The sequence below is a fragment of the Sylvia atricapilla genome, chromosome 7, assembly GCF_009819655.1.
Source record: "Sylvia atricapilla isolate bSylAtr1 chromosome 7, bSylAtr1.pri, whole genome shotgun sequence".
NCBI classification, from domain to species: Eukaryota; Metazoa; Chordata; class Aves; order Passeriformes; family Sylviidae; genus Sylvia; species Sylvia atricapilla.
In genome coordinates, this window is record NC_089146.1 from 37,735,021 (window position 1) to 37,758,830 (window position 23,810).

Here is a 23,810-nt window from a genome sequence, read left to right on the forward strand (position 1 = left end):
TCCCTCAGGAATTCTCCAGCCCCTTCCCAGCTCCCTCAGGAATTCTCCAGCCCCTTCCCATCTCCCTCAGGAATTCTCCAGCCCTTTCCCAGCTCCCTCAGGAATTCTCCAGCCCCTTCCCAGCTCCCTCAGCAATTCTCCAGCCCCTTCCCAGCTCCCTCAGGAATTCTCCAGCCCCTTCCCAGCTCCCTTCCCTTCCCTGGCCACTCTCCAGCCCCTCAGGGTCTCTCTGGTCAGGAGGAGCCCAGGTTATCCCTAAAATCCCCAGGGGATCAGTGGGAAGGAGAGCAGAGGTCCCAGCACGGAGAGCAGGAACTCTCTGGAGCACAGCACCTGGAATTTTGTTCCCCCCCTGTGGCAGGGAGTGCCCATGGCCTATGGAAGTGTCGTTGTTATTTTATTGTGGGATAAATTTTCCCATTTTTCCATCTTCAAACTTCCTTCCCAATGAAATTCCGTGGCAGGGTCACTTTCAGTTTTCCCTGGCGAGTCAATAATATCCGTGTGAGTGTTCTGCTTCTTCTCCTCCATAATTTCCTGGTGTTATCCCTGAATTCCTGCTGTCTCAGGACTTTGGTTTTTCCACAGGCTGCTCCAGGACTTTGTTTTTTCCAAGGGTTTAAGATATCAGGAACCAGCCCTTAATCCCAGCTGGGGAGAATCTCTGGGATTCTGCTTGTGGAATCCCATTTCTCCTGTGGCTGCACGGGATGTGCTCATAGAATATTCCCAGTCCATCCTGGAAATCCCTTTACAAAATGGAAATTTAAATTTTTTAAAAAGTCTGTTCTGATTTTAAGCACCCAATAATGATGTAAAAAATACATTTGTGCATCTCTCCCTTATGGATTTTGTCCCGTCAATTTTTAGGGAAGCTGTTCCTTTAAAACAGAAAATTCAGGATGAAATACCGACCTGTTTTTTATATTTATTGTGAGGCTATTCCTTGTTTTTCCATGAGGAAAAACCTCTTTTTTACCCTTCTGGAAGGAGCCCAAATCAGCTGGAATTTAGTGGTCCTAGAAGTGGCCTCTCCACTTTCCAGGATTTGATAAAAAATTCAAACAGAGAACCCTTGGAGAAAATTGGATTGCAGGGAGAGGGTGGAATTATGTGGCAAGGGTTTGTAATCCAGATTTTGGTCATGTGGAAGAGTTTGGGAATAGATGCTGTTTGTATTCCCTGATCTCTTCCCAAGTTATTTATTAAAACCTCTTTTAATTAATAGATAGATTAATAGATTTTAATTAATAAAATAGATATTTTAATTAATAGATAATAACGAGGTGGGTCCCCAGCATTAAGAAGGAAATGGAAGAGAAAGGGAAATAAAATGAGCATTTTAATGGAAATTCCCCGTGAAAAGAAGTAGGAAATAATAGATTTATTTTTTTTTAAGTAGGGCATTCCTAAATATAAAAAAATATTCCTAAGTATTTTTAATCTGCTCTTTGATCCATTTCTCTCCCTATTACTGAAGAAAATGGAGATCTCTGGATAATTCTCTGGGAGAACAAAGGAATTTGGCTGTTGGTAATGAGGACACTGTTATCCTCATCCCCCAGTTCCTCTGGGAGCTGACTCATCCCATCCCTGAGATCCCAGGAGAGAGGAGCCAGGGGCTGCTCCCGATGGGAAATAGACTCCTCAGCATAATAAGGGGCACACCTCATAATTAACTCCCAAATTAAAAGTCTGGAGCCATCTGGTTCCCTGGGAAAATAGGATTCTGCTGGAGAGCCCAGCTCTAATTTTGGAGATCTTGAGCATATTTTTAAATGGTGCCCTCTCCTATTTTTCTGTGGATAACAAGGAGATCTTCATTTGTGCTGAGATGAGTCAGGAGCCAGAGTTTTTAATAAATCCAAGATGGATTAAAAAAAAAAACCAAAAAAACCCAGGAAAAAAATCCCAAAGCAGTGAGGAAAACCCCCTTTTTGGGTTAAGTGTAACCCTGCATTAACAAGGAATTGGAATTTTCCTTGGGAAGGGTCTGCAACTCATGAGCCAAATAATTCAGGAGGGTTTCAGAAATCCCAGAAATCCTGGATACACTTCAAATGGGATTAAAGGAAACCCCTTTCTTAGGAAAGGAAGGAAATGAGTGAATCTGGAATCCAGGAGCTGCTGTGTGTGGGCCTGTCCCAGCTTGGGTCAGGTGAGGTTCATGTGATCCTGGGGATGGAAACTGGGAGGGATTTTCCTCCTCAGTCACAGCAAATCCTCACAATTGTCTGGCTGCAGAAAAGGCTCTTCCCTGCCTGCGTGGGAGGGCGAAAAGTGGGATTGGGATCCTCTCCTGGAGCACAAACTGTGCCCAAAATATTCCCTCCACAGCCACTGGTTTCCAGCAGTTCTCCTTCCCTCCATCCCTCCTTCCTTCCCTCCATCCCTCCATTGGAGCTGGTGGTTCTGAGCTGGTTGGGAACTGGAATCTCTCCGTGTGTGTGGACAGCAGCAGGAATTTCCCCATGGAAAGGGAGCTCAGGGGCTGCCCAGGGAGCTTTGGAGTGCCCATCCCTGGAGGTGTCCCAGGAATTCCTGGAGGTGGCCCTTGGGGACAAGGTGGGCATCGGGCACAGCTGGGACTCCATGACCTTGGGAGATGCTTTTCCAGCCTCAATGATTCCATGAAAACCTGTGTCCTGATCCTGCTGATGCCCAGCCAGGTCTGGCTCCGTGTCCGCTCCTTTGGGACCTTTTGTGGTGGCTGGAGATGGTCACAAAGACTGGGAAAAGCCATGGGATGCTCCAAGGAAATCCAGCTCATGTGCTGGCCTTGGACACTTCCAGGGATCCAGGGGCAGCCACAGCTTCTCTGGGAATCTTTGCCAGGGTCTCCCCAGCTTGTCCGAGTTATTCCTGTCAGGAGAGTGCAGGGAAAAGTGGTTTGTAAAAATGTGACGAGTTTCCTTTATTATTTTGGAATATGAAGAAATCAAGGAATTCTGTGGTCCTGCCTCTCTGGATCGACAAAGGAAAGAAAAAGGATCATTTCCCAAGCCATTCACTTGGCTCCATTAACGACTTAATTAATAAACGACCCCTTGGAGGGGCAGCCACTCATCCCTCACAATCCACAGGGATTGGAAGCTCCGGGATTTTCCCCCGGCAGGGATGTTTGATGGCCCCTGTCTCACCATTCCAGGGGTGGTGAAGGTGGATTACGGAGACGTTTCCATGAGGAAAGCCCTGAGGGAGAGCCTGGGCTGCAAACCCTTCTCCTGGTACCTGGAGAACGTCTACCCCGACTCCCAGATCCCACGGCGCTACTACTCCTTGGGAGAGGTACGGGACACTGGGGTGGGGAAACCCGAATGTGGGGAAATGGGAATGTCCAGGAGAGCAGGAAAACCAGGAGAGAATGGAAACCGGGAGAGAAAAGAGGGGGAGAAGGGAAACCAGTGGGAGAAGGGAAACCAGCAGGGAGAGGAAACCAGTGGAGAAAAGGAAACCAGTAAAGGAAGGAAAGCAGTGGAGAAAAGGAAACCAGAAGGGAAAGGAAACCAGAAGGGAAAGGAAACTAGTGGAGAAAAGGAAACCAGTGGAGGAAGGAAACCAGTAAAGGAAACCAGTAAAGGACACCAGTGAAGAAAAGGAAACCAGTGGAGAAGGGAAACCAGCAGGGAGAGGAAACCAGTAAAGGAAACCAGAAGGGAAAGGAAACCAGTGGAGGAAGGAAACCAGTAAAAGACACCAGTGGAGGAAGGAAACCAGTCAAATAAACCAGTGGAGGAAGGGAGAGGAAACCAGTAGGGAAGGAAAACCAGTGGAGAAGGGAAACCAGTAAAGGAAACCAGTAAAGGAAGAGAAACCAGTGAAGGAAGGGAAACCTGTGTAAAGGAAACCAGGAAGTAAAAGAAACCAGGAGTTGCAGGAAACCAGGAATTAAAGGAAATCAATCTGTGCAGGAAATCTCGAGTACAAATAACCTGTAAGTAAAGCAAGAACTGGAAAGCAGTAAGGGTAGGACACCAGCACCTACAACAAAGCAGGAAGGCAAGGAAGGCAGGAAAACCAAGAAATAAAGGAAACCAGTAAGGACTGGAAACCAGTAAACAAAGGAAAGCAATCTTACAGGTAACCAGTAGCTACAAGAAACCAGCAAGTAAAGAAAACCAGTAAATCCAGGGCACCAAGAAGTGCTGCAAACCAGTAAATAAAGGGAACCAGTAAATAAAGGGAACCAGTAAATAAAAGAAACCAGTAAATAATGGGAACCAGTAAATAAAGGGAACCAGTAAATAAAGGGAACCAGTAAATAATGGGAACCAGTAAATAATGGAAACCAGTAAATAAAGGGAACCAGTAAATAAAGGGAACCAGTAAATAAAGGGAACCAGTAAATAAAGGGAACCAGTAAGTACAGAAACCAGTAAGTGCAAGGAATCAATTGTCGTACTGGAAACCAGTAAGTAAAGGAAATCAGCAATGCAGGAAACCAGTCAGTAAAGGGAACCAGTAATACAGGAAACCAGTAAGAACTGGAAACCAGTTAGTAAGGGAAACCAGTAGGTACAAAAGAACAGTTGTACAGGAAAGCAGGAGGTGTCCAGAGCCAGTGGATCCATTCCCAAGGGGTTGAGGTGACTTTGGAGCCAAGACTCAGGTGCTGGAGTTCCCTCCTTGTTTCTTATTCCTCTTGATTTCTTATTCCTCTTGATTTCTGTTTTTTTTAAAGTCCTTTCCAAGGAGAAGTTGCTGTTCCAAACATATTCCATGTTCTTGAAAATCTCCCTTTCAGTCGAGTGTCTAATCCAAGTGTTCACCAGGCAAATTTATCTCCCAAATGGAGCAGGAGATGGGAAGAGTGAAGTTTGGGGTTAATATTTTGACACAATGAATATGCAGCCCTTGAGGGGAACCTTCCATCATCATTTACTGCTTAGAAAGAGACTAAAAATAGCTTCTTTTGTATTGGTTTTTTTTTTTTTCCAAAGAAATGTTTGTTCACTGAGTGTTTTCCAGCCTGGAGCTGAGGATCATGGGCATTCCTGGTAATCCCAAGGTTCTGGGACCACCAGGGGCTGGAATTTCTTTCCAATTCAACAAATTCACAGTTAAAAATATTACCTTGAGTCGTTCCTAAGCTGCTTTGTGAAAGCTCTGGGATGAGTTGATTTGATGATGATTAAATAACAATCCTGGAGTAACACTCCAAGGAACAAATGGCTTCTTTTTTTTTTTTTTTTTTTTTTTTGACATCCAGGGAAGTGATTTCCCATTGAAATTTTCCCTTGTAGGCAGGAATAAAAGGCGCTGGAGGATTCCAGGTTTAATCCTGCCAAAATAACGGGAAATGAGGGGTTTCCAGCCAGGAAAGGACTTGTCATGGGAATGTCAAATAAAGTGGGATTGTGCCGCGTTGTCAGGCTGGAAAATGGGATGAGGAAGGCAGAAAATAGTGATTGAAACACCTGACTTTTGCAGGGTGGCCTCAGTTTCCATGGAAACAGCAGCTCAGGCAGGAGCTGGGAATTAAAGCCCTGCTTGGCTGTTCCAGTGGAGCAGGAAAAGGGAATTGCAGCCTTAAAGCCTCAGCAGTAGAGAAATGGGGAAGATTTAAGGCATTGGAAATGCTTTTTTTTTTTTTTTTTTTTTTTTTTTTGGACATTTTCCTGCCTTTCAGAAGAGATTTGGGCAGGAATTGATCCATCCGAGCTGGAGCAGCATCATTAGGTCATAAATGATCCATGTCTTGCCCTGGATGGTTCCTCCTGGGCTCAAATCCAAGGAAAAAAAAATGGTGTAAATCAAAGGTGAGCAGCACCAGGCCTCAAACTGCATTTCCCAAGTGGATATTTTGTTAGATGGGATAAACAGGGAGGAAAAAGAATGGAGATTTTGACAGATTTGGGATGATCCTCCTGAATTCCCTCATGGACATGGAACAGTGAGAGGTATCCTTGGCCTTTGGGGCCACTTCCGACCCATGATTATTTGGGAATGGGATCTGTTGACAAATTGCAATTTTCTGCACGAATTCTGGCAGGTCCAGGGAATATTTTAAGGAATATTTTAAGGAATATTTTAAGGAATATTTTAAGGAATATTTTAGGGAATATTTCACCTCTCTCCTTTCTCCAGATCAGGAATGTTGAAACCAACCAGTGCTTGGACAACATGGGCCGCAAGGAGAACGAGAAAGTGGGATTTTTCAACTGCCACGGCATGGGAGGGAACCAGGTAAACAAAAACAGGGAAAAGTGGCTGATTTGTCCAAGAATTCCATTGGAATATTTTCGATGATCTATTTCAATTCTATTTGAGATTTTGTGTGAGAGTAGTATCAAAATAATCCATGAAAATTCCGAAGTATTTTCGATTTTGAGCTTAGAGGGTTTTAAGAGGATTTGGCCATTCCCTTCAATTTCAGCTCCAAATTTTGGGGGAATGTTGGTGCATATCCATGGGAAGTATCCCAGTGAATATATTGGATAGAATCCTGCTATCATTTAATCCTAAATTTAACATTCCAGACACGAGCATCAGGAAATTTGATCAGGAATTTGAAATGATTTCCATAAAAATGAAATGGGCAGGAATCTCCTGCATCCATCTGTTCTGAATGTGTGTAGGGAAAATAAATACCCAGGATATTCATGGAAGTTGAATTCCTTGGAACTATTGGAATTCCAATAGTGTGGGAGTGTTTCATTTGGAGGGGCTGGAAAGGGAGTAGAAAAGTGGATGGAATTCTTGGTCTTGTGACCAATGACTCTGGCTTAATTAGAATAAAATCTGCATATCCCAGTGGATATTCAAATTAGGATGGCTGCTCCAGATGGGGTTTGGGATGTAAATTATGATTAAGGGACTTTTAAAGCATATTTTCAATTAATTCTCTTTTAATTAATTATAATCTTTCATTATTTACGTGTAGAATTTTCCGGGGGTTGGTGCCGGCCTGGCACAGTGACAATTCCCTGGTATCTCTGGTATTCCAGACACCTGCTCCTGGCCACATTCCTGATGGGAAAGGCTGGGATGCTCCGTGTTCCCATCCCTGATTTATCCTGGAGCTTCATCCCAACTCCTGCCATCTTCTCCTGTCACTTCCTGTGTCCTCACTGCAGCTTGGCCTCGTCTCGCTGTTCTTAGGGCTGGAAAATCTTTCCCTTCCCTGAATTCCAATGGATTTCTGCCATGGAAAACCTTTCCTTTCCCTGAATTCCAGTGGATTTCTCCAATAAAAACCCTTTCCCTTCCCCTGAATTCCAATGGATTTCTCCACTGGAGAACCTTTCCTTTCTACTGAATTCCGATGGATTTCTCCAATAAAAAAGCTTTCCCTTCCTCTGAATTCCAAATGGATTTCTCCATTGGAAAACCTTTCCCTTCTTTATTTCTGATGAATTTTTCCACTGGAGAACCTTTCCTTTCCACCGAATTCTGATGGATTTCTCCAATGAAAACCTTTCCCTTCTCCTGAATTCCTATGGATTTCTCCATTGGAGAAAAGGGAAACCTTTCCCTTCTTTATTTCTGGTGGATTTTTCCAATGGAGAACCTTTCCTTTCCCTGAATCCTGATGGATTTCTCCAGTAAAAATCCTTTCCCTTCCCCTGAATTCCGATGGATTTCTCCAATGGAAAACCTTTCCTTTCCACCAAATTCCAATGGATTTCTCCAATGGAAAACCTTTCCTTTCCACCAAATTCCAATGAATTTCTCCAATGGAAAACCTTTCCTTTCCACCAAATTCCAATGGATTTCTCCAATGAAAACCTTCCCCTGAATTCCAATGGACTTCTCCAATGAAAGGCTCCAGCTCCTGAGCCAGCCCAGGGGCGCTCCCAGGCTGGAATTCCCATCCCTTTTCCCATCCCTCTGTGTGTTCCAGGTGTTTTCCTACACGGCAGACAAGGAGATCCGCACGGATGACCTGTGCCTGGACGTGTCACGGCTCAATGGCCCCGTCCTCATGCTCAAGTGCCACCACCTGAGGGGCAACCAGCTCTGGGAGTACGACGCCGAGGTATCCCGGGGTCAGCGGGGTGCTCTGGGGACAATCCCAGAATTCCTGAGGCTGGAAGAGCATTCCAAGGTCATGGAGCCCAAGCTGTGCCCAAATCCTCACCTTGTCCCCAAGTGCCACCTCCAGGAATTCCTGGGACACCTCCAGGGGTGGGATAAATGGGTTTTCGAAGGAAAGTGCACTTTTTTAGGGTCAGACTAATCTTGCAGGAAGGTTTTGTGATCATCTCCTGCTTCCAACCCCAGAGCACAGAGGGAAAAGCTGTGACAGATCCTCACCCTGTCCCCAGCCCGGAGCCCTGAGTGCTACCTCCAGGAATTCCTGGGACACCTCCAGGGATGGGCACTCCAAACCTCCCTGGGCACTTCCAATCCCTGGAATTCTTCTTTTCAGGAAGAATTTTTCCCCCAATGTCCAAAACTGGGATTTCAGGGACGTTCAGGGCTCCTTTTGTGTTGGTGCTGTGAGGGGTTTGGGGCTGTGGGGAACAGGAAATGTCCCTGCCAGAGGGGCTGGGGCAGGGACACCTCTGCTGCTGGCCTTGGCTGGGATGGAGATTCCCTTCTGGGAAAAGCCTTTGGGATTCTGGCCTTCAGGAGCCCAGAAATGAGGTTGGGAAAGAGCCCTGAGGTCATGGAGTCCCAGCTGTGCCCAATGCCCACCTTGTCCCCAAGTGCCACCTCCAGGAATTCCTGGGACACCTCCAGGGATGGGCACTCCAAAGCTCCCTGGGCAGCCCCTGAGCTCCCTTTCCATGGGGAAATTCCTGCTGCTGTCCCCCCTGAGGCTGGAAAAGCCCTCCCAGGTCATCACTTCCAAGCTGTGCCTCATTCCCATCTTGTCCCCAGCCCAGCCACATCCAGGAATTCCTTGGACACCTCCACCCCTCTTACCTGGAATTCTTCCAGTAAGATACACGAAGGGAATGTGCTGGTTTTGCCTTAAACTGAGCAGAATTTCCCGGGAATGGTGTAAAACCCAGCTCAGCCATGAGATGGAGCTCCTAAAACAGGAATACTCCATGTTTTTATGGCATCTCCAAGGACTTGGTGCTTGTTCTCCTGGAAAACATCCCGTCGCATTCCCTATCCCTTGGTTTATTGACAAAAATCTTTTTATTACTCATTTGCTTTGGAGTGTTCAGATTTCTGCTGCCCCTTTTCCTTTTGATTTCATTATTGCCATTAATTATATATTTATTAGTGTATTATTCATCTCCAAACATTCCTAAGAGCCAGGATTTTTTTCCCAAGTAAACAAGCAATTGTGATATTCCAATTTTTTATCCCCAAGAGAAACAATTCCAGGATATTTCCTGAATCCCTTGTATTCATTAATTTGATTTTCCAGTGGAATTACACTGATTTTTCCTTCCCTTGCTTATTCAGGAATTGCATCGAGGGATTTTGGGTGGGTTTGAGGAATTTTTAGGAATTCTGGCTTGACAACAGACGACAGGACATGAAATAATCCTAAGAATGGATTTCTCTGAGGGATTTTCATGGAATGTTCTACGATTTCCTGCTATTATTAATTTTTTAAAAAATAATTTTCTAATTTAATTTGTCATATTTGAATATTGAATAAATTCCAGGCTCCCAGGCCTGGTGATTCCTGTTGTGACATCCAGGGAAACCTCTGGATGTGGAGAGGGATGAAATCCTGGGACGTGACACGCACGAAGGAATCCAGGGAAAAGAATGAGGTTGGAAATGTGTCACAGCTGATAGGAAGGAGTTTAATTCCTTGTGGATGGATGCTGATGTCAGGGTTTATTCCTGAAAAATTCCTCAGGCTTCGTTCCTGACAAATTCCTCAGGACTTATTCCTGACAGATCCCTCAGGGTTTATTCCAGGAGTGTTTGGACAATGCTCTCAGGGACAGGAGGGGATTGTTGGGATATCCTGGCAGGGGCAGGGGTTGGATCAGTGAACCCTATGGATCCCTTCCCGCTCAGAATTCCATGATTTTTTCCTGGATAATTGCCATTTGTCCCCAGTCCTGGTGTCTGTGCAAAGCTGTGGAGTTTCCATCCAGGGAGAGTTGAGGGGCTGCACAAAAAATGTTCCTTGGATCTCACTGACTCCATTTTCCTTCTGTCTCCCCTTCCCTCAGTATTTTGGGAAATGGGAATATAACTTCGAGGTAAGTCTGGTGCAATCCCTGTGCCAAATCCCAATCCCTGGAATAGCTCCTGTTAGCAGTGCCCTCCCCAGTGCTTCTCCACAGCTGCTGCTCCAACATTCCAGAGCTTCCCACTCCCTGAGCCAGCCTGGGAGAGCTGGGAATGTTCCCCTGGAGAAGGGAAGGCTCCAGGCAGAGCTGGGAATGTTCCCCTGGAGAAGGGAAGGCTCCAGGCAGAGCTCAGAGCCCCTGGCAGGGCCTGAAGGGGCTCCAGGAGAGCTGCAGAGGGACTGGGGACAAGGGCTGGAGGGACAGGACACAGGGAATGGATCCCACTGCCAGAGGGCAGGGCTGCCTGGGGGATTGGGAAGTGGGAATTCCTGCCTGGGCTGGGATTCCCAGAGCAGCTGTGGCTGCCCCTGGATCCCTGGCAGTGCCCAAGGCCAGCTTGGAGCACTCTGGGATGGTGGGAGGTGTCCCTGCCATGGCTGGGGTGGATTGGGAGGGGATTTAAGGTCTTTCCATCCCAAACCATCCCAAATCAATCCATGGACCAGGAAGAGCCTGCTCAGGTTCCCACACTCACGTTTATTCCCACGTGAGGAATCTGCTGCCTTTGGGTATTTCACATCCTGTAAACACCAGAGAGAGAGAATTCCAAATCCTTTACTTCTGGATCTTTGCTTTCCCTGGAAAGATTCATGGATGGAGGGAACAGGGAGTTCTGATCTGGAGTCATCCAGCCCTGCTGTCCCTGCCGTGACTCCAAGTGACAGTTTTGGGACACTTGGCCTTGATATTTTTAGTGGCTCCTTTATCCTCACGCCACGTTTTCCATTCCCAATCCAAAAACATGGAAAAGGAGCAGGTGAGGGGCTGGGATGTGGGAAGAGCATTCCAGCTGCTCCAGCCCTGGCTGCCTCAGGGATGGGGTGGGAAGAATTAGGGAAGTGGAAACTCCATCTCACTCCTCCTGGAATTGCTGCCAGAAAGGAAAAGTTGGAATTGTGGTTAGGGATAAAAAACCCTCATCAATGTTTAATGAATTCTGTTTTTAATTGGCTAATTCCCAAATGGGATTTAGGGTGGTTTGTACAGGAAAAAACCCACTGGTGCCCAAATCTTTCCACTGGGGAATCACAGCCATCCAAGGGCTTGGAGGGGCAGGACTGGGAGCCACGCTCCCTGATGGATCTTGGGAATGGTCTCAAGAACAGGGAGGAGCAGATTTTATGCAGAATCCAATCCCCACTCCATGAATTCCATGGGAATGGTCTCAAGAATAGGGAGGAAATTTTGGGATATTTCTGCTAGGAAGACCCCATCTCTGCCTGGATCTTTCCAACGGGGAATTGCAGCAATCCAGGGGTAGGGAGAATGGGATTAGGAGCCACGCTCCCTGATGCATCTTGGGAATGGTCTCAAAAGCCAAGGTGGAAGTTTTGGGGGTTTTGCTGGGAAAACCCCATCTCTGCCTGGATCTTTCCAATGAGGAATTACAGCAATCCAAGGGGTTGGAGGTGCAGGACTGGGAGCCACAACCCCCTGTGGATCATGGGAACGATCTCCAGAACAGGGAGGAAATTTTGGGATATTTCTGCTGGGAAAACCCCATCTCTGCCTGGATCTTTCCAGTAGGGAATTGCAGCAATCCGAGGGGTTGGAGGTACAGGACTGGGAGCCACAACCCCCTGTGGATCACGGGAATGATCTCCAGAACAGGGAGGAGCAGATTTTATGCAGAATCCAATCCCCACTCCATGAATTCCCCTGCGGACGTTCACTCTTGTCCTTGGAGCATTCCCAGCCCCGTTCTCCACCAGCAATTCCCAGTTTCTCCCCACCATTTCCCACCACCCTGGGCCCTTCCCGCTGAGCATTCCCGCTTTTCCAGAGGCGCACGTTCCTGCACATCATCACGCAGTCGTGCCTGACGCTGGGCAGGATCGAGGACGGCTCCCAGGGCCCCACGGTGGAGGCCTGTGACGGGAGCTCCCTGCAGAGCTGGACCCTCAGGAATTATTCCCGCCTGGAAGTCTTTAGGAAGGTTTACTCCAGCCCCACGGATTATTTCCTCTAGGGCATCCCAAGGAAATCTAGGATTGGTTGGGGTAAGGAATTCCCAGATTTTCCTGCTTTAGGCTCTGCTGGAGGAGCTCAGCGTTTCTGCCTTGTTTTATTTGTTCGGGTGAATTATTTTTTATTTGTGTTTTGAATCTGTTTCACACCACAACGACACAAAGGCTTTGACTTCGGAGGGCTGAAAATTCTATTTTTGAAATGTGTCTCCATTTTTAGGCCGTTCTACGCAGACCAATTCGATTGGTGACGAGAGAAACTTCTTTAATCACATTTTAGTCGTTAATTTAATCACATCAGAGCAGAGGGGCATCAAAAAGAAATCCCTCCAAAAGAAAAAACGTGAACAAATTTGCTGTTACAGAAACACGTCTCTTGTTTACAGAGAAAACAGAAAATTCCTTGGGAAAGGAATTTCAGAATTTACAGAAAATTCCCTGGGAAAGGAATTTCAGAAGCCAAAATGTCTCAGGCACAAACCAAAGCCACAGTATTTTAAATGGGTTTTTTTGACCATTTTGAAAATGTTTCGTTTTTCATGGAATTTGTAGATTCTCATGGAATTTTGCAACAATTTTTCATACGTTTTTTCGTTCGGTTTTCGTTGTTCCATGTCATTTTTTTGTATGTAAAATTTTTCATAAAGTTTCCTAAAATTTCCATTGGATTTTGATGGATCTTTTGTAGAATTGTCCTGTCATTTTTCATGGAATTATTTCATAGAATTTTAAATAGATTTTTCATAGCATTTTTCATAGAATTTTCATAGAATTTTTTCATGGAATTTTTTCATAGAATCTTTTATGGAATTTTTATTCAAAGTGTTTGATGGAATTTTCATAGAATGTTCAGAGAATTTTTGTAGACTATTCATAGAATTTTTTGTGGAATTTTCATAGAATTTTGATAGAATTTTATTAGAATTTTCATAGAATTTTTTCATGGAATTTTCATAGAGTTTTGATAGAATTTTTCATACCAAATTTTTCTATAAAACAAGGCAGAAGATGATTTTATAGCTATAGGATAGAACAGATGTTTAGTATTAGTAGTTCTTAGTTCTTAATAGTTATTAGTTACTAGTAATTATTAGTCTTAATTATTATAAGTTTTAATTAGTTTTGCATTAATTAAATTCCCCTGATCTCTTGCTGTCACTGTGATTGTTCCAGCCTCCAGGAGCTGAAGATTTGGTTCCTATTCCAAGACAGAAAAATAATTCCAATTGCAAAATATTTTCTCTAAAACGTTCAGCTTTTCCTAGGATTGTCCACAGATTTTTCCACAGAATTTTCATAGAATTCAGTTTTTTAATAGATTTTTTTTCCTGTAATTTTCGTGGAATTATTCAGTGGCGTAGCACAAGGAGATGGGTGAGAATTCCTTGTTGGAATTTTCCAGAAATTTAGATACAACACCAGAAAAAAGCCTTTTAAAATACATATATATCTAATTTTTGATATAAATGTATTAATTTTATTTTTAACTTATATATAAAATTAAATTATATAAAATATAGTCGATATTACATATTAAATTTGCACTAATAAACACCAATATATGTTTCTTATGTAATATATAAATATAATGCTATATTTTCCAATTAATGTGATATAGAAGTATTATAATTAATGAACATAAATGGTGTTTATGACCCCTGAGAGCATCAGACTCTTGTGAAAGTGATTCCTGATTTTCCTTTAGTTTACAGTATTATTGTATTATTTTATCTTAATTTTTATTTTATATTATTCCCTGCTATATTATTTTTATATTATCTCATATTTCATATAATGCTATACTATATATTATTTCAAATATTTTTGGTCTCTTAAATTTAGTCTTGTTCTCTATTATTTTTATATATTATTTTTATATAGTGCATAATATATTTTATCTTAATCTCTATTATATTATTTAATGTATTATTTAATATTATGTCTAATCTTATTTTTTCTTGATATTTATTTATTTTACTTTTTTTTTTTTTTAATATTATATCAATTTTTATCCTCCTGGGTGAGCCCAAGCCCCGAAGCAGCTCCCACCATTCCAGCCCCTCTATCCCTAAGGAGATCCCAGGGTTTGACATCAGCCTGGACTGTTTGGGATGAATTTTGGGATTAATTTCTCCCCTCTCCTGAGGACTCCAGGATTTTCCTGCCCATCCTGATTTTCCCTCTTTGTTCCCTTTCCATAAAATCAGGTTCTGCTCCAGTGGATGGTCTGCAGCCAGGATTTCCACCCTGAAATTCCCAATCCTGGATTTCCACCCTGAAATTCCCCAGGCCCAGGATTTCCACCCTGAAATTCCCAGTCCCAGGATTTCCACTCTGAAATTCCCCAGTCCCAGGGTTTTTGGGAGAGTTGGGAATGTTCCCCTGGAGAAGGGAAGGCTCCAGGCAGAGCTCAGAGCCCCTGGCAGGGCCTGAAGGGGCTCCAGGAGAGCTGCAGAGGGACTGGGGACAAGGGCTGGAGGGACAGGACACAGGGAATGGATCCCACTGCCAGAGGGCAGGGCTGCCTGGGACATTGGGAATTGGGAATTCCTGGCACAATCCCAGGGAATGATGCTGGGAACACTCCGGGCTCAGTTGGGACTGAACCTGTCTGGTGTTTATTTAGGGATAGAATTTCCTCTTTTAACGTCCTGGGATTTCTCTGGGAAGTTGTTTTCCCAGTGGAAGAGGTGTCCTGTTTGGTTTGTGTCCTCCTGATTCCCCCATCCCTCGGAAATGTGGTGGGATCAGAAGGGCCGTCCCTAGAAGGAGGAATGCCCTGGGAACAGGAATTCCACGGAATAACTGAGCAAAAACGTTTCCATCAGCAGCAATTCCTGCTCTGGTCACAAACATTCCACGTGCCCATGGCCATGGAGACCAAACTCCTCCTCCAACCGCTGTGCCTTGGGAATTATTTTTTATTTTAAGTTATAAATTATAAATAAGATTCACTTGGAATGATTTTCCCTTTGCTGAGGGAGTTGCTGGCTCCATGTGGGACGTGGTGGGGATGTCCTGGAGCTCTCAGAGAGATCCCCTGTACTCCATGCCATGGCCTGGAAATCTCATTCCTCAGCTGGAATTCATTGGAATGCCGGGTTTCAGCGGGAATTCTCTATATTCTTCCTTCCCTTTTAGAAGCTCACCCTGAGGCACCTGAACAGCAATTCCCTTGGAATGATTTTCCCTTTACTTAGGGAGTTGTTGGCTCCATGTGGGATGTGGTGGGGATGTCCTGGAACTCTCAGAGAGATCCCTGGTGCTCCACACCCTGGAATGCCAGGAAATCTCATTGCCCATCCGGAATTGCCGGGTTTCAGCGGGAACTCTCTGTTGTCCCCCTGCAGAAGCTCACCCTGCGGCACCTGAACAGCAATTCCCTTGGAATGATTTTCCCTTTACTTAGGGAGTTGTTGGCTCCATGTGGGATGTGGTGGGGATGTCCTGGAGCTCTGGCAGTTCCCCTGTGCTCCATGCCATGGCTTGGAATACCAGGAGGTGGCATTCCCCATCTGGAATTGCACTGGACTGCTGAGTTTCAGCAGGAATTCTCTATATTCTCCCCTCCCTTGCAGCAATTCCCTTAGAACGATTTTCCCTTTACTGAGGGATTTTTTGGCTCCATGTGGGATGTGGTGGGGATGTCCTGGAGCTCTCAGAGATGTCCCTGGTGCTCCACACCCTGGAATGCCAGGAAATCTCATTGCCCATCCGGAATTGCCGGGTTTCAGCGGGAACTCTCTGTTGTCCCCCTGCAGAAGCTCACCCTGAGGCACCTGAACAGTAACCAGTGCCTGGCGGAGCCGTCGGAGGAGGACCGGCTGGTGCCCACCATGCGGGAGTGCGGCGGCGGCCGCGCCCAGCAGTGGCTGCTGCGCAACATGACCCTGGGGGCCTGATCCCCGCCCCACATCCCGCTCCTCCTGCCCTTCCTGCTGCCCCCAGGCCTCTCCCGGGGCTGCCCTCGGAGCCTCCAGGTGATCCAGTGCTCCGGAGATTCCGGAGCCGGCGTCCGGCGTTGGAGGAGTTGGGGTGTGGAGGTGCTGCTGTCACACGTCACCAAGGAGAGGTGGCCCGCTCTGAAGGTCCTGTTGGCATTTGGAGCCATCCTGGAAGGTGTGGCCCGAGCTGCTGGGATGTGCTGGGCTCTCCTGGAGAAGCTGGAGGAGATCCTGGTGGGTATTGTCTCGTGGCCAGTGGGATTTGACAGCACCAAAGCTTCCTGGGTTGTGCTGGGAGAAAATGGGATCTGGTGTTGGGAGCACCAGGCCAAGACTGCACCGCAGCAGGAATTCCAACAGATGAGGCCACAGGAGACGTGGGAATGCCGAGGGGAAGGAGTGACACTGGTGAGACCTCGGAGTGGCACGGATGGAGCTGTCCCTTCCTTCCATGGGGATAGAGGTGTCCCCTCATGGGAAAGGAGCTGTCCCCTCCTTCCATGGGGATAGAGCTGTCCCCTCCATGGGGATGGAACTGTCACTTCCATGGGGATGGAGCTGTCCCATCCATGGGGATGGAGCTGTCCTCTCCATGGGGATGGAGCTGTCCTCTCCATGGGGATGGAACTGTCCTCTCCATGGGGATGGAACTGTCCCCTCCATGGGGATGGAACTGTCCTCTCCATGGGGATGGAACTGTCCCTTCCGTGGGGATGGAGCTGTCCCTTCCATGGGGATGGAGCTGTCCTCTCCATGGGGATGGAGCTGTCACTTCCATGGGGATGGAGCTGTCCCCTCCATGGGAATGGAGCTGTCCCCTCCATGGGAATGGAGCTGTCCCTTCCATGGGGATGGAGCTGTCCCTTCCATGGGGATGGAGCTGTCCTCTCCATGGGGATGGAGCTGTCCTCTCCATGGGGATGGAGCTGTCCCCTCCATGGGGATGGAGCTGTCCTCTCCATGGGGATGGAGCTGTCACTTCCATGGGGATGGAGCTGTCCCCTCCATGGGAATGGAGCTGTCCCCTCCATGGGGATGGAGCTGTCCCTTCCATGGGAATGGAGCTGTCCCCTCCGTGGGGATGGAGCTGTCCCTTCCATGGGGATGGAGCTGTCCCCTCCATGGGGATGGAGCTGTCCCTTCCATGGGGATGGAGCTGTCCTCTCCATGGGAATGGAGCTGTCCCCTCCGTGGGGATGGAGCTGGACCTGGGCCTCAGGGGACACCTGGAAGGACCCAAATGGAGACCTCTGGAGCTTTGGAGGGTCTCCATCCCTCCATCCCAACCCATCCATGGATCCCTGCATCCCAGCAGGCCACAGCTCCATCCCTGGATCCACGCCCAGCTCTGCCCTCAGGGGTTCCCCCTCCAGAGGAATCAGGAATCCTTTCAGGTTTCAGGAATTTCGTGGGTGTGGCCGTTCCCAAAGCGCTGCTGGCCCTCAGGAGCTGTCCCCAGCTGGGATGTGGGGACAGGGACATTCCTGGGATGTGCCGGGGCCACTCCTTTGGGAGGCACCCCAATGCAGCTGCGGCCCTCTGGGCTGGGATTTTGGGAATTCTCAGTGCCCAGAGGGTTCAGGAGACTGAAATCCCAGGGCAGCGGGATCCCAGCACGGGTGAGTGGGGAAATGTTTCCCGGGATTTCCCTCACAATTTCCTCCCTCCCCCCCAAAAAAAATCTCTGTAAATGCACTGGGTCATTAAAATGCTGGTATTTTGTGTATCTGCTCTGCTGGCTCTGGATTCATCCCGGGGGTTCTGCATTTGGTGTAAATGGCAGAGGAGATTTGCTGGATGCACCAAATGGGAAGCAGGAGGGAGTCAGTTGGGAAAGGGATTGCTGGAATATCCTGGATTAACTCGGATTTGGGGGCTCATCTCCAGCCTCCTGCCCAAATATTCCTGCTCCTCATCCTCTAATCCCCCAAAAAATACAAAATGTGGTTTAAAAGTCCCCCCAAAAAGGAGGAGGTTTTGTTCTGCTTCGTAAAAAGAGCAGGAAAACATCAGGAGCAAATTTAAGTGGGAATTTTCCTGCAGGAAAAGAGGAATCGATTCTTTATTTCATCTCCTTCCTGAGGGTTTTGGCTGCACCACAGGCCTGGGTGGGTCCTGGGGCCAGGAATTTGGGAATTTGGGTTGGGAAGGAGGAGGTTGGGAATGTCCTGGGCACAGTGGGAGAGGGCAGAGTCACTTCCCTATGGAACACTCCTGGCTCCAAAGGGGGAACAGCTCCAAAATTAGGATTTTATAAATAGAATTTCCGTATTAATACATAATTTTCTAATCCATCCCGCGCTGCTGCAGTGCCCTTCAATCAATTAAATCACACAAGGACCAATTAATAACTCATTTAATGAGATTCCCCACATCCAGAGTTGCTTCCTTGCTGAAAATAGGGGGAAAAAAACCCCAATAAAATCCCTTTTCTCAGTAATTTGCTGTTCCAGGTTGTCCCTGCAGGTGTTTGGGGGGTTGGAGCTGCAGGTGACACCAAACCCTGGCGACGCCCAACCTCCCCTGCTGGTAATTAAAGCCTGTAGAGGTAATTAACTGCTCCTGTTAATGATGGGCTGTGCAGCCTGGGAATGAGTCACCCAATAATCCCTTTGGGAAGGATGAATGCAGGCACGGAGGTATTTCCCCCCCCCCCCCCCTTTTTTTTTTTTTTGGGAATTTCTCAGAAATGTTAATAATTAGGATTGATAGAAAATAACAGAGAGGGAATCAACCTCTATCTCATTTTCCTGGAAGTCTGTTTTATCCCTTTTTTGGGGGATTTATTTAAGGGATTTAGGGATTCATCCAGAGGGGATGAATTTTTGGGGTCAGGAAAATCCTGACACTGATGCTGTGACCGCCTGCTACAACTCCCATTCCAAACTGGAAGTGATTTTTCCGAGAGAAAACATCAGGATCTGCCCTCAAATCCATATCCAGGGGGTGGGATTGGAAGAAACAGGTTTAGGAATGTCTCTGTTAATTCAGGGAATAAATAAATGATTCCATCATTTTATTTGTTGTCATCCCCATGTCAGCTAAAGCCAAGGTGCTGAAATGGGGGAATTGCAGGTAAGAAATGGAATTGCAGGAGAAGCAGCTCCAGGGGGAGAAAATTCCTGCCCAGGTGAGATGAAATGGATCTAAAGGCAAACCTCAGAGCGTGGGATGGGCTGGGATGGGAGCAGGCACGGGAAGGTTGGATTTGGGGAATGATCAGCACAAGGAGGACCTGGAGAGTCCAGAGGAGACCATGGAGCTGCTCCCAGGGCTGGAGCCAGGCTGGGAGAGCTGGGAATGTTCCCCTGGAGAAGGGAAGGCTCCAGGCAGAGCTGGGAATGTTCCCCTGGAGAAGGGAAGGCTCCAGGCAGAGCTGGGAATGTTCCCCTGGAGAAGGGAAGGCTCCAGGCAGAGCTGGGAATGTTCCCCTGGAGAAGGGAAGGCTCCAGGCAGAGCTGGGAATGTTCCCCTGGAGAAGGGAAGGCTCCAGGCAGAGCTCAGAGCCCCTGGCAGGGCCTGAAGGGGCTCCAGGAGAGCTGCAGAGGGACTGGGGACAAGGGCTGGAGGGACAGGACACAGGGAATGGATCCCACTGCCAGAGGGCAGGGCTGCCTGGGGGATTGGGGATTGGGAATTCCTGCCTGGGCTGGGATTCCCAGAGCAGCTGTGGCTGCCCCTGGATCCCTGGAAATGTCCCAGGCCAGGTTGGATCAGCCTGGGACAGCAGAAGGAAGGTTGGAATCAGACCCCAAAGCCCTCTGGAATTCCAGGACGTGCCCAGTGCAGTGGTGCAGACTTGGACTGGCCCAATTCCATACAAATCCCAGCTGATTTCTCCCAGCATTTTCCCCTCTGGAGCTGCTCAGAAAGCTGCTGCTGTCCCCTGGCTCCAGGAGAGCAGCCCAGGGTGGGGCTCACAGGGATGAGGAGCTCAAACCCAGCACGGCTGGGGGGGTTTGGTTCCATCCCAGATTTGCTGTGGATCCCTGGAATGTCCAAGGGCAGTGGGAGGTGTCCCTGCACAGCGGGATCAGCTGGAATTCCATCAATCCAGAGGGGGAAAGAGCTTTTCCAGCGTTTTCTGACCCTTTGGGTGTCACTGCTCCATGTCCATCGCTCCCTTCCCACTGCCAGGATTTCCTCCTCCCACCCCAGGGATGTTGGGAATCTGCTCATCCCCCCAAAAACAATGGCTTTAATTGCAGTAATTACAGGGAATGGCTGCCCTTGGATTGTCACCGTGACGTTGTGATGGATCAGAGGGAATCTTTGCCCAATTCCAGCCCAGGGAGAGGCCTCTGGGAAAACAGGAGGGGTGGAGGAAGGAGAAATAGGAGAGGGGAGACTGGCGAGGCTGGTGCATCCCTGAGCCAGGAGGGTTCTGGCAGCGTGGCCAGAGTTTGGGATGAATTCCATACAAAATTTCCTTTAATTGGGTGGGAAAATTAACAGGCATTGTGTCCACTGCAGGAAAAGGGGGCGGGGAACAGGGAGAGATTGGGAATAGAAACCAGAAAAGTGAGAAACTAATTAATTTTCTGACAAAAAAAAAAAAAAAAGAGCTGGAATAGAACAGCGGTGGCAAGAAAAATCCTTGGGAATCTGTTCTGAGGAATGTGAAGGGATAATGGTTAGGAAATGAGGGGTGGCTGGGCTTTGTCACATGGCTAAAAGGTGACAATTCAAGTGTTTTCTGGAGCTGCTGGCAGCACTGCTGGAGCAGCAGGAGTGGGTGAGGATACCCTCGGGTCCAGCCTGACCTTCGGAGCATCAGCAGCTCCCTTCCCAAACTGTTCCGTCCATTCCTGGGGATTTATGCACATCTTGGGACTGATTTCCTGCTTCCCCGCAGTTCGGGATCAGGGCTGAGCTTTGTGGCTTCTCTCAGGGAATTTCTGTCCGGGTGGAAGGGGCCGTGTCCCCTCTGTGTCCTGGCAGTGCCCTGTGGAACAAAATGTTTTAAAAACTTCAAATGGAATGCAGTGAAGATAAAAACAAAAGGGACAAAAGAGGATAGGAATAGGAATAGGAATAGGAATAGGAATAGGAATAGGAATAGGACAGAACAGAACAGAACAGAACAGAACAGAATAGAATAGAATAGAATAGAATAGAATAGAATAGAATAGAATAGAATAGAATAGAATAGAATAGAATAATAGAATGCAGGTGCCCGACCTCCTCTCGCCCTCTCCTGGTTGGGTCTGTGGAGCCGGAGCCCCTCCGAGCGTGGAGGAGGAGGAGGAGGAGGGATGGAGCCCGGGGAGAGGAAGATGGGGAGGGGAGGAGGATGGCGGGGAGGAAGATGAGCCAAGGATGATGGGGAGGGCGATGATGATGATGGAGAGGATGATGGGGAAGATGATGATGGGGAGGGTGACGACGATGATGATGGAGAGGATGCCGGGGAGGGTGACGATGATGATGATGGAGATGATGATGGGGAGGGTGACGATGATGATGGAGAGGATGCCGGGGAGGGTGACGATGATGATGATGGAGAGGATGCCGGGGAGGGTGATGACGATGATGATGGAGAGGATGCCGAGGACGCGGACGGCCCCGGGCCGCGCAGGGCGGGCTGTGCGCGGGGCGGCAGCGCGCAGCCGGGCGCAGGGTCCGAGGGGCGGGCGCGGAGCGCGGAGCGCGGCCCCGGGGGCGGCTCCGGGGCGGTGCGCGGGGAGTGTCGCTGCGCGGGGCGGCGCCGCCGTGCCCGGGGCCGCTGCCGGCCGCTCCGCGTGGGAGGCGGCGCCGGGCGGAGGCTCCGCGGCCGCGGTGCGGCGGGGCCGGGCGGTGTGCTCGGGATAAGCCGTGTGCTCGGGATAAGCGGGATGTGCGGGGCTGAGAGGAGCTGAGCGGGGTTTTTGTGGCTGTGCCGCCTGCGCGGAGCTCCGCGGGGATTTTGTGGCTGCGCGGTGTGCTCGGGGCTGCGCGGGTCTGAGCAGGATTTCTGGGGCTGTACGGGGTTTTTGGGGGGTGCGCGGGGTTTTTGGGGGGTGCACGGTCTGTGCCGGCTGCGCGGAGCTGAGCGGGGGTTTTGTGGCTGTGCCGGCTGCGCTGTGTCCGCGGGGCTGCGCGGATCTGTGCGGGATTTTTGGAGCTCCGCGGGGTTTTTGTGGCTGCGCGGATCTGTGCAGGATTTTTGGAGCTGTGCGGGATTTTTGGAGCTGTGCGGGATTTTTGGAGCTGTGCGGGATTTTTTGGAGCTCCGCGGGGTTTTTGTGGCTGCGCGGATCTGTGCGGGATTTTCGGAGCTGAGCGGGATTATTTGGAGCTCCGCGGGGTTTTTGTGGCTGTGCGGTGTCCGCGGGGTTTTTGTGGCTGCGCGGAGCTGTGCAGGATTTTTGGAGCTCCGCGGGGTTTTTGTGGCTGCGCGGATCTGTGCAGGATTTTCGGAGCTCCGCGGGGTTTTTGGGGCCGCGCGGTGTCCGCGGGGTTTTTGGGGCCGCCCGGAGCATGTCGGCGCTCCGGCGCAAGCTGGGCGATGAGTACCAGGTGGTGAGCACCTCGGCCAGCGGCGGGGGCCTCCCGCCGCCGCGCAGCGCCCCGCGGGGGAAGCGGCAGCGCTTCGTGGACAAGAACGGGCGCTGCAACGTGCAGCACGGCAACCTGGGCGGCGAGACCAGCCGCTACCTGTCCGACCTCTTCACCACGCTGGTGGACCTCAAGTGGCGCTGGAACCTGTTCATCTTCATCCTCACCTACACCGTGGCCTGGCTCTTCATGGCCTCCATGTGGTGGGTGATCGCCTACATGCGCGGGGACCTGAACAAGGCGCACGACGACAGCTACACGCCGTGCGTGGCCAACGTCTACAACTTCCCCTCCGCCTTCCTCTTCTTCATCGAGACCGAGGCCACCATCGGCTACGGCTACCGCTACATCACCGACAAGTGCCCCGAGGGCATCATCCTCTTCCTCTTCCAATCCATCCTGGGCTCCATCGTGGACGCCTTCCTCATCGGCTGCATGTTCATCAAGATGTCCCAGCCCAAGAAGAGGGCGGAGACGCTGATGTTCAGCGAGCACGCCGCCATCTCCATGCGCGACGGGAAGCTCACGCTCATGTTCCGCGTGGGGAACCTCCGCAACAGCCACATGGTGTCGGCGCAGATCCGCTGCAAGCTGCTCAAGGTGGGTGCTCCGGCGGGGAAATTCCTGCCCGGGAAGCTGCACTGGAGGCCCCCGTCCCGTGTGGAGGTGGTGTTTGGGGGTGTGGGGGGTCTTGGTGTAGTGCTGGGGATGGTTGGAGTCGATCTTGAAAGGCTTTTCCAACCTCAGGATTTTCGTGAGGGCCTTGGCGGTGCTGGGGATGGTTGGGATGGTTGGACTCTGTGATCTCGGAGGGCTTTTGTGTGGTCCTGGAGGGCTTTGGCAGTGTTGGGAATGGTTGGACTCCATGATCTTGGAGGGCTTTGGCAGTGCTGGGAATGGTTGGGATGGTTGGACTCCGTGGTCTTGGAGGCTCAGAAATCCTGTGAGGCCCTGGCAGTGCTGGGGATGGTTGCACTCGATGGTCTTGGGGGACTTTTCCAGCCTCAGTAATTCCAGGAGTGCCCTGGCAGCGCTGGGGGTGGTTGCACTCCATGCTCCTGGACGGCTTTTCCAGGCTGAGCTATTCCATGGCTCTGTGGCAGAGCCGTGGCCCCACTGCCGCTGTCCCCTGGGGACATCCCAGTGCC

General features: G+C 49.1%; 2 protein-coding genes and 1 long non-coding RNA gene across 4 annotated transcripts in view; all 3 read left to right on the forward strand.

Moving 5' to 3' along the window:
* GALNT13 (polypeptide N-acetylgalactosaminyltransferase 13) overlaps nt 1-16,105 on the forward strand; it is a 37,911-nt gene extending 21,806 nt beyond the window's left edge. Inside the window, exons 8-11 of one of the 2 annotated variants that reach the window (XM_066323218.1) lie at nt 3,149-3,288; nt 6,088-6,186; nt 7,844-7,978; nt 15,943-16,105. In XM_066323218.1, coding sequence (XP_066179315.1) covers nt 3,149-3,288; nt 6,088-6,186; nt 7,844-7,978; nt 15,943-16,083 — 515 coding nt within the window. In that variant the 3' untranslated portion in view covers nt 16,084-16,105. Of the gene's footprint in view, nt 1-3,148; nt 3,289-6,087; nt 6,187-7,843; nt 7,979-11,997; nt 12,184-15,942 lie in introns of those variants that run through there. The other variant, XM_066323219.1, reaches the window with a different exon arrangement.
* Nucleotides 3,409-3,803, forward strand: LOC136363754 (uncharacterized). The gene is made up of 3 exons (XR_010744043.1): nt 3,409-3,474; nt 3,589-3,639; nt 3,736-3,803. It is a non-coding gene; the product is annotated as an uncharacterized lncRNA (long non-coding RNA).
* A 6,479-nt stretch (nt 16,106-22,584) lies between the features above and the next one.
* The window catches only part of KCNJ3 (potassium inwardly rectifying channel subfamily J member 3), a 30,727-nt gene continuing 29,501 nt past the window's right edge, over nt 22,585-23,810 (forward strand). Inside the window, exon 1 of the mRNA XM_066323220.1 lies at nt 22,585-23,262. Within this exon, the coding sequence (XP_066179317.1) occupies nt 22,585-23,262 (678 nt within the window). The remainder of the gene's footprint in view (nt 23,263-23,810) is intronic.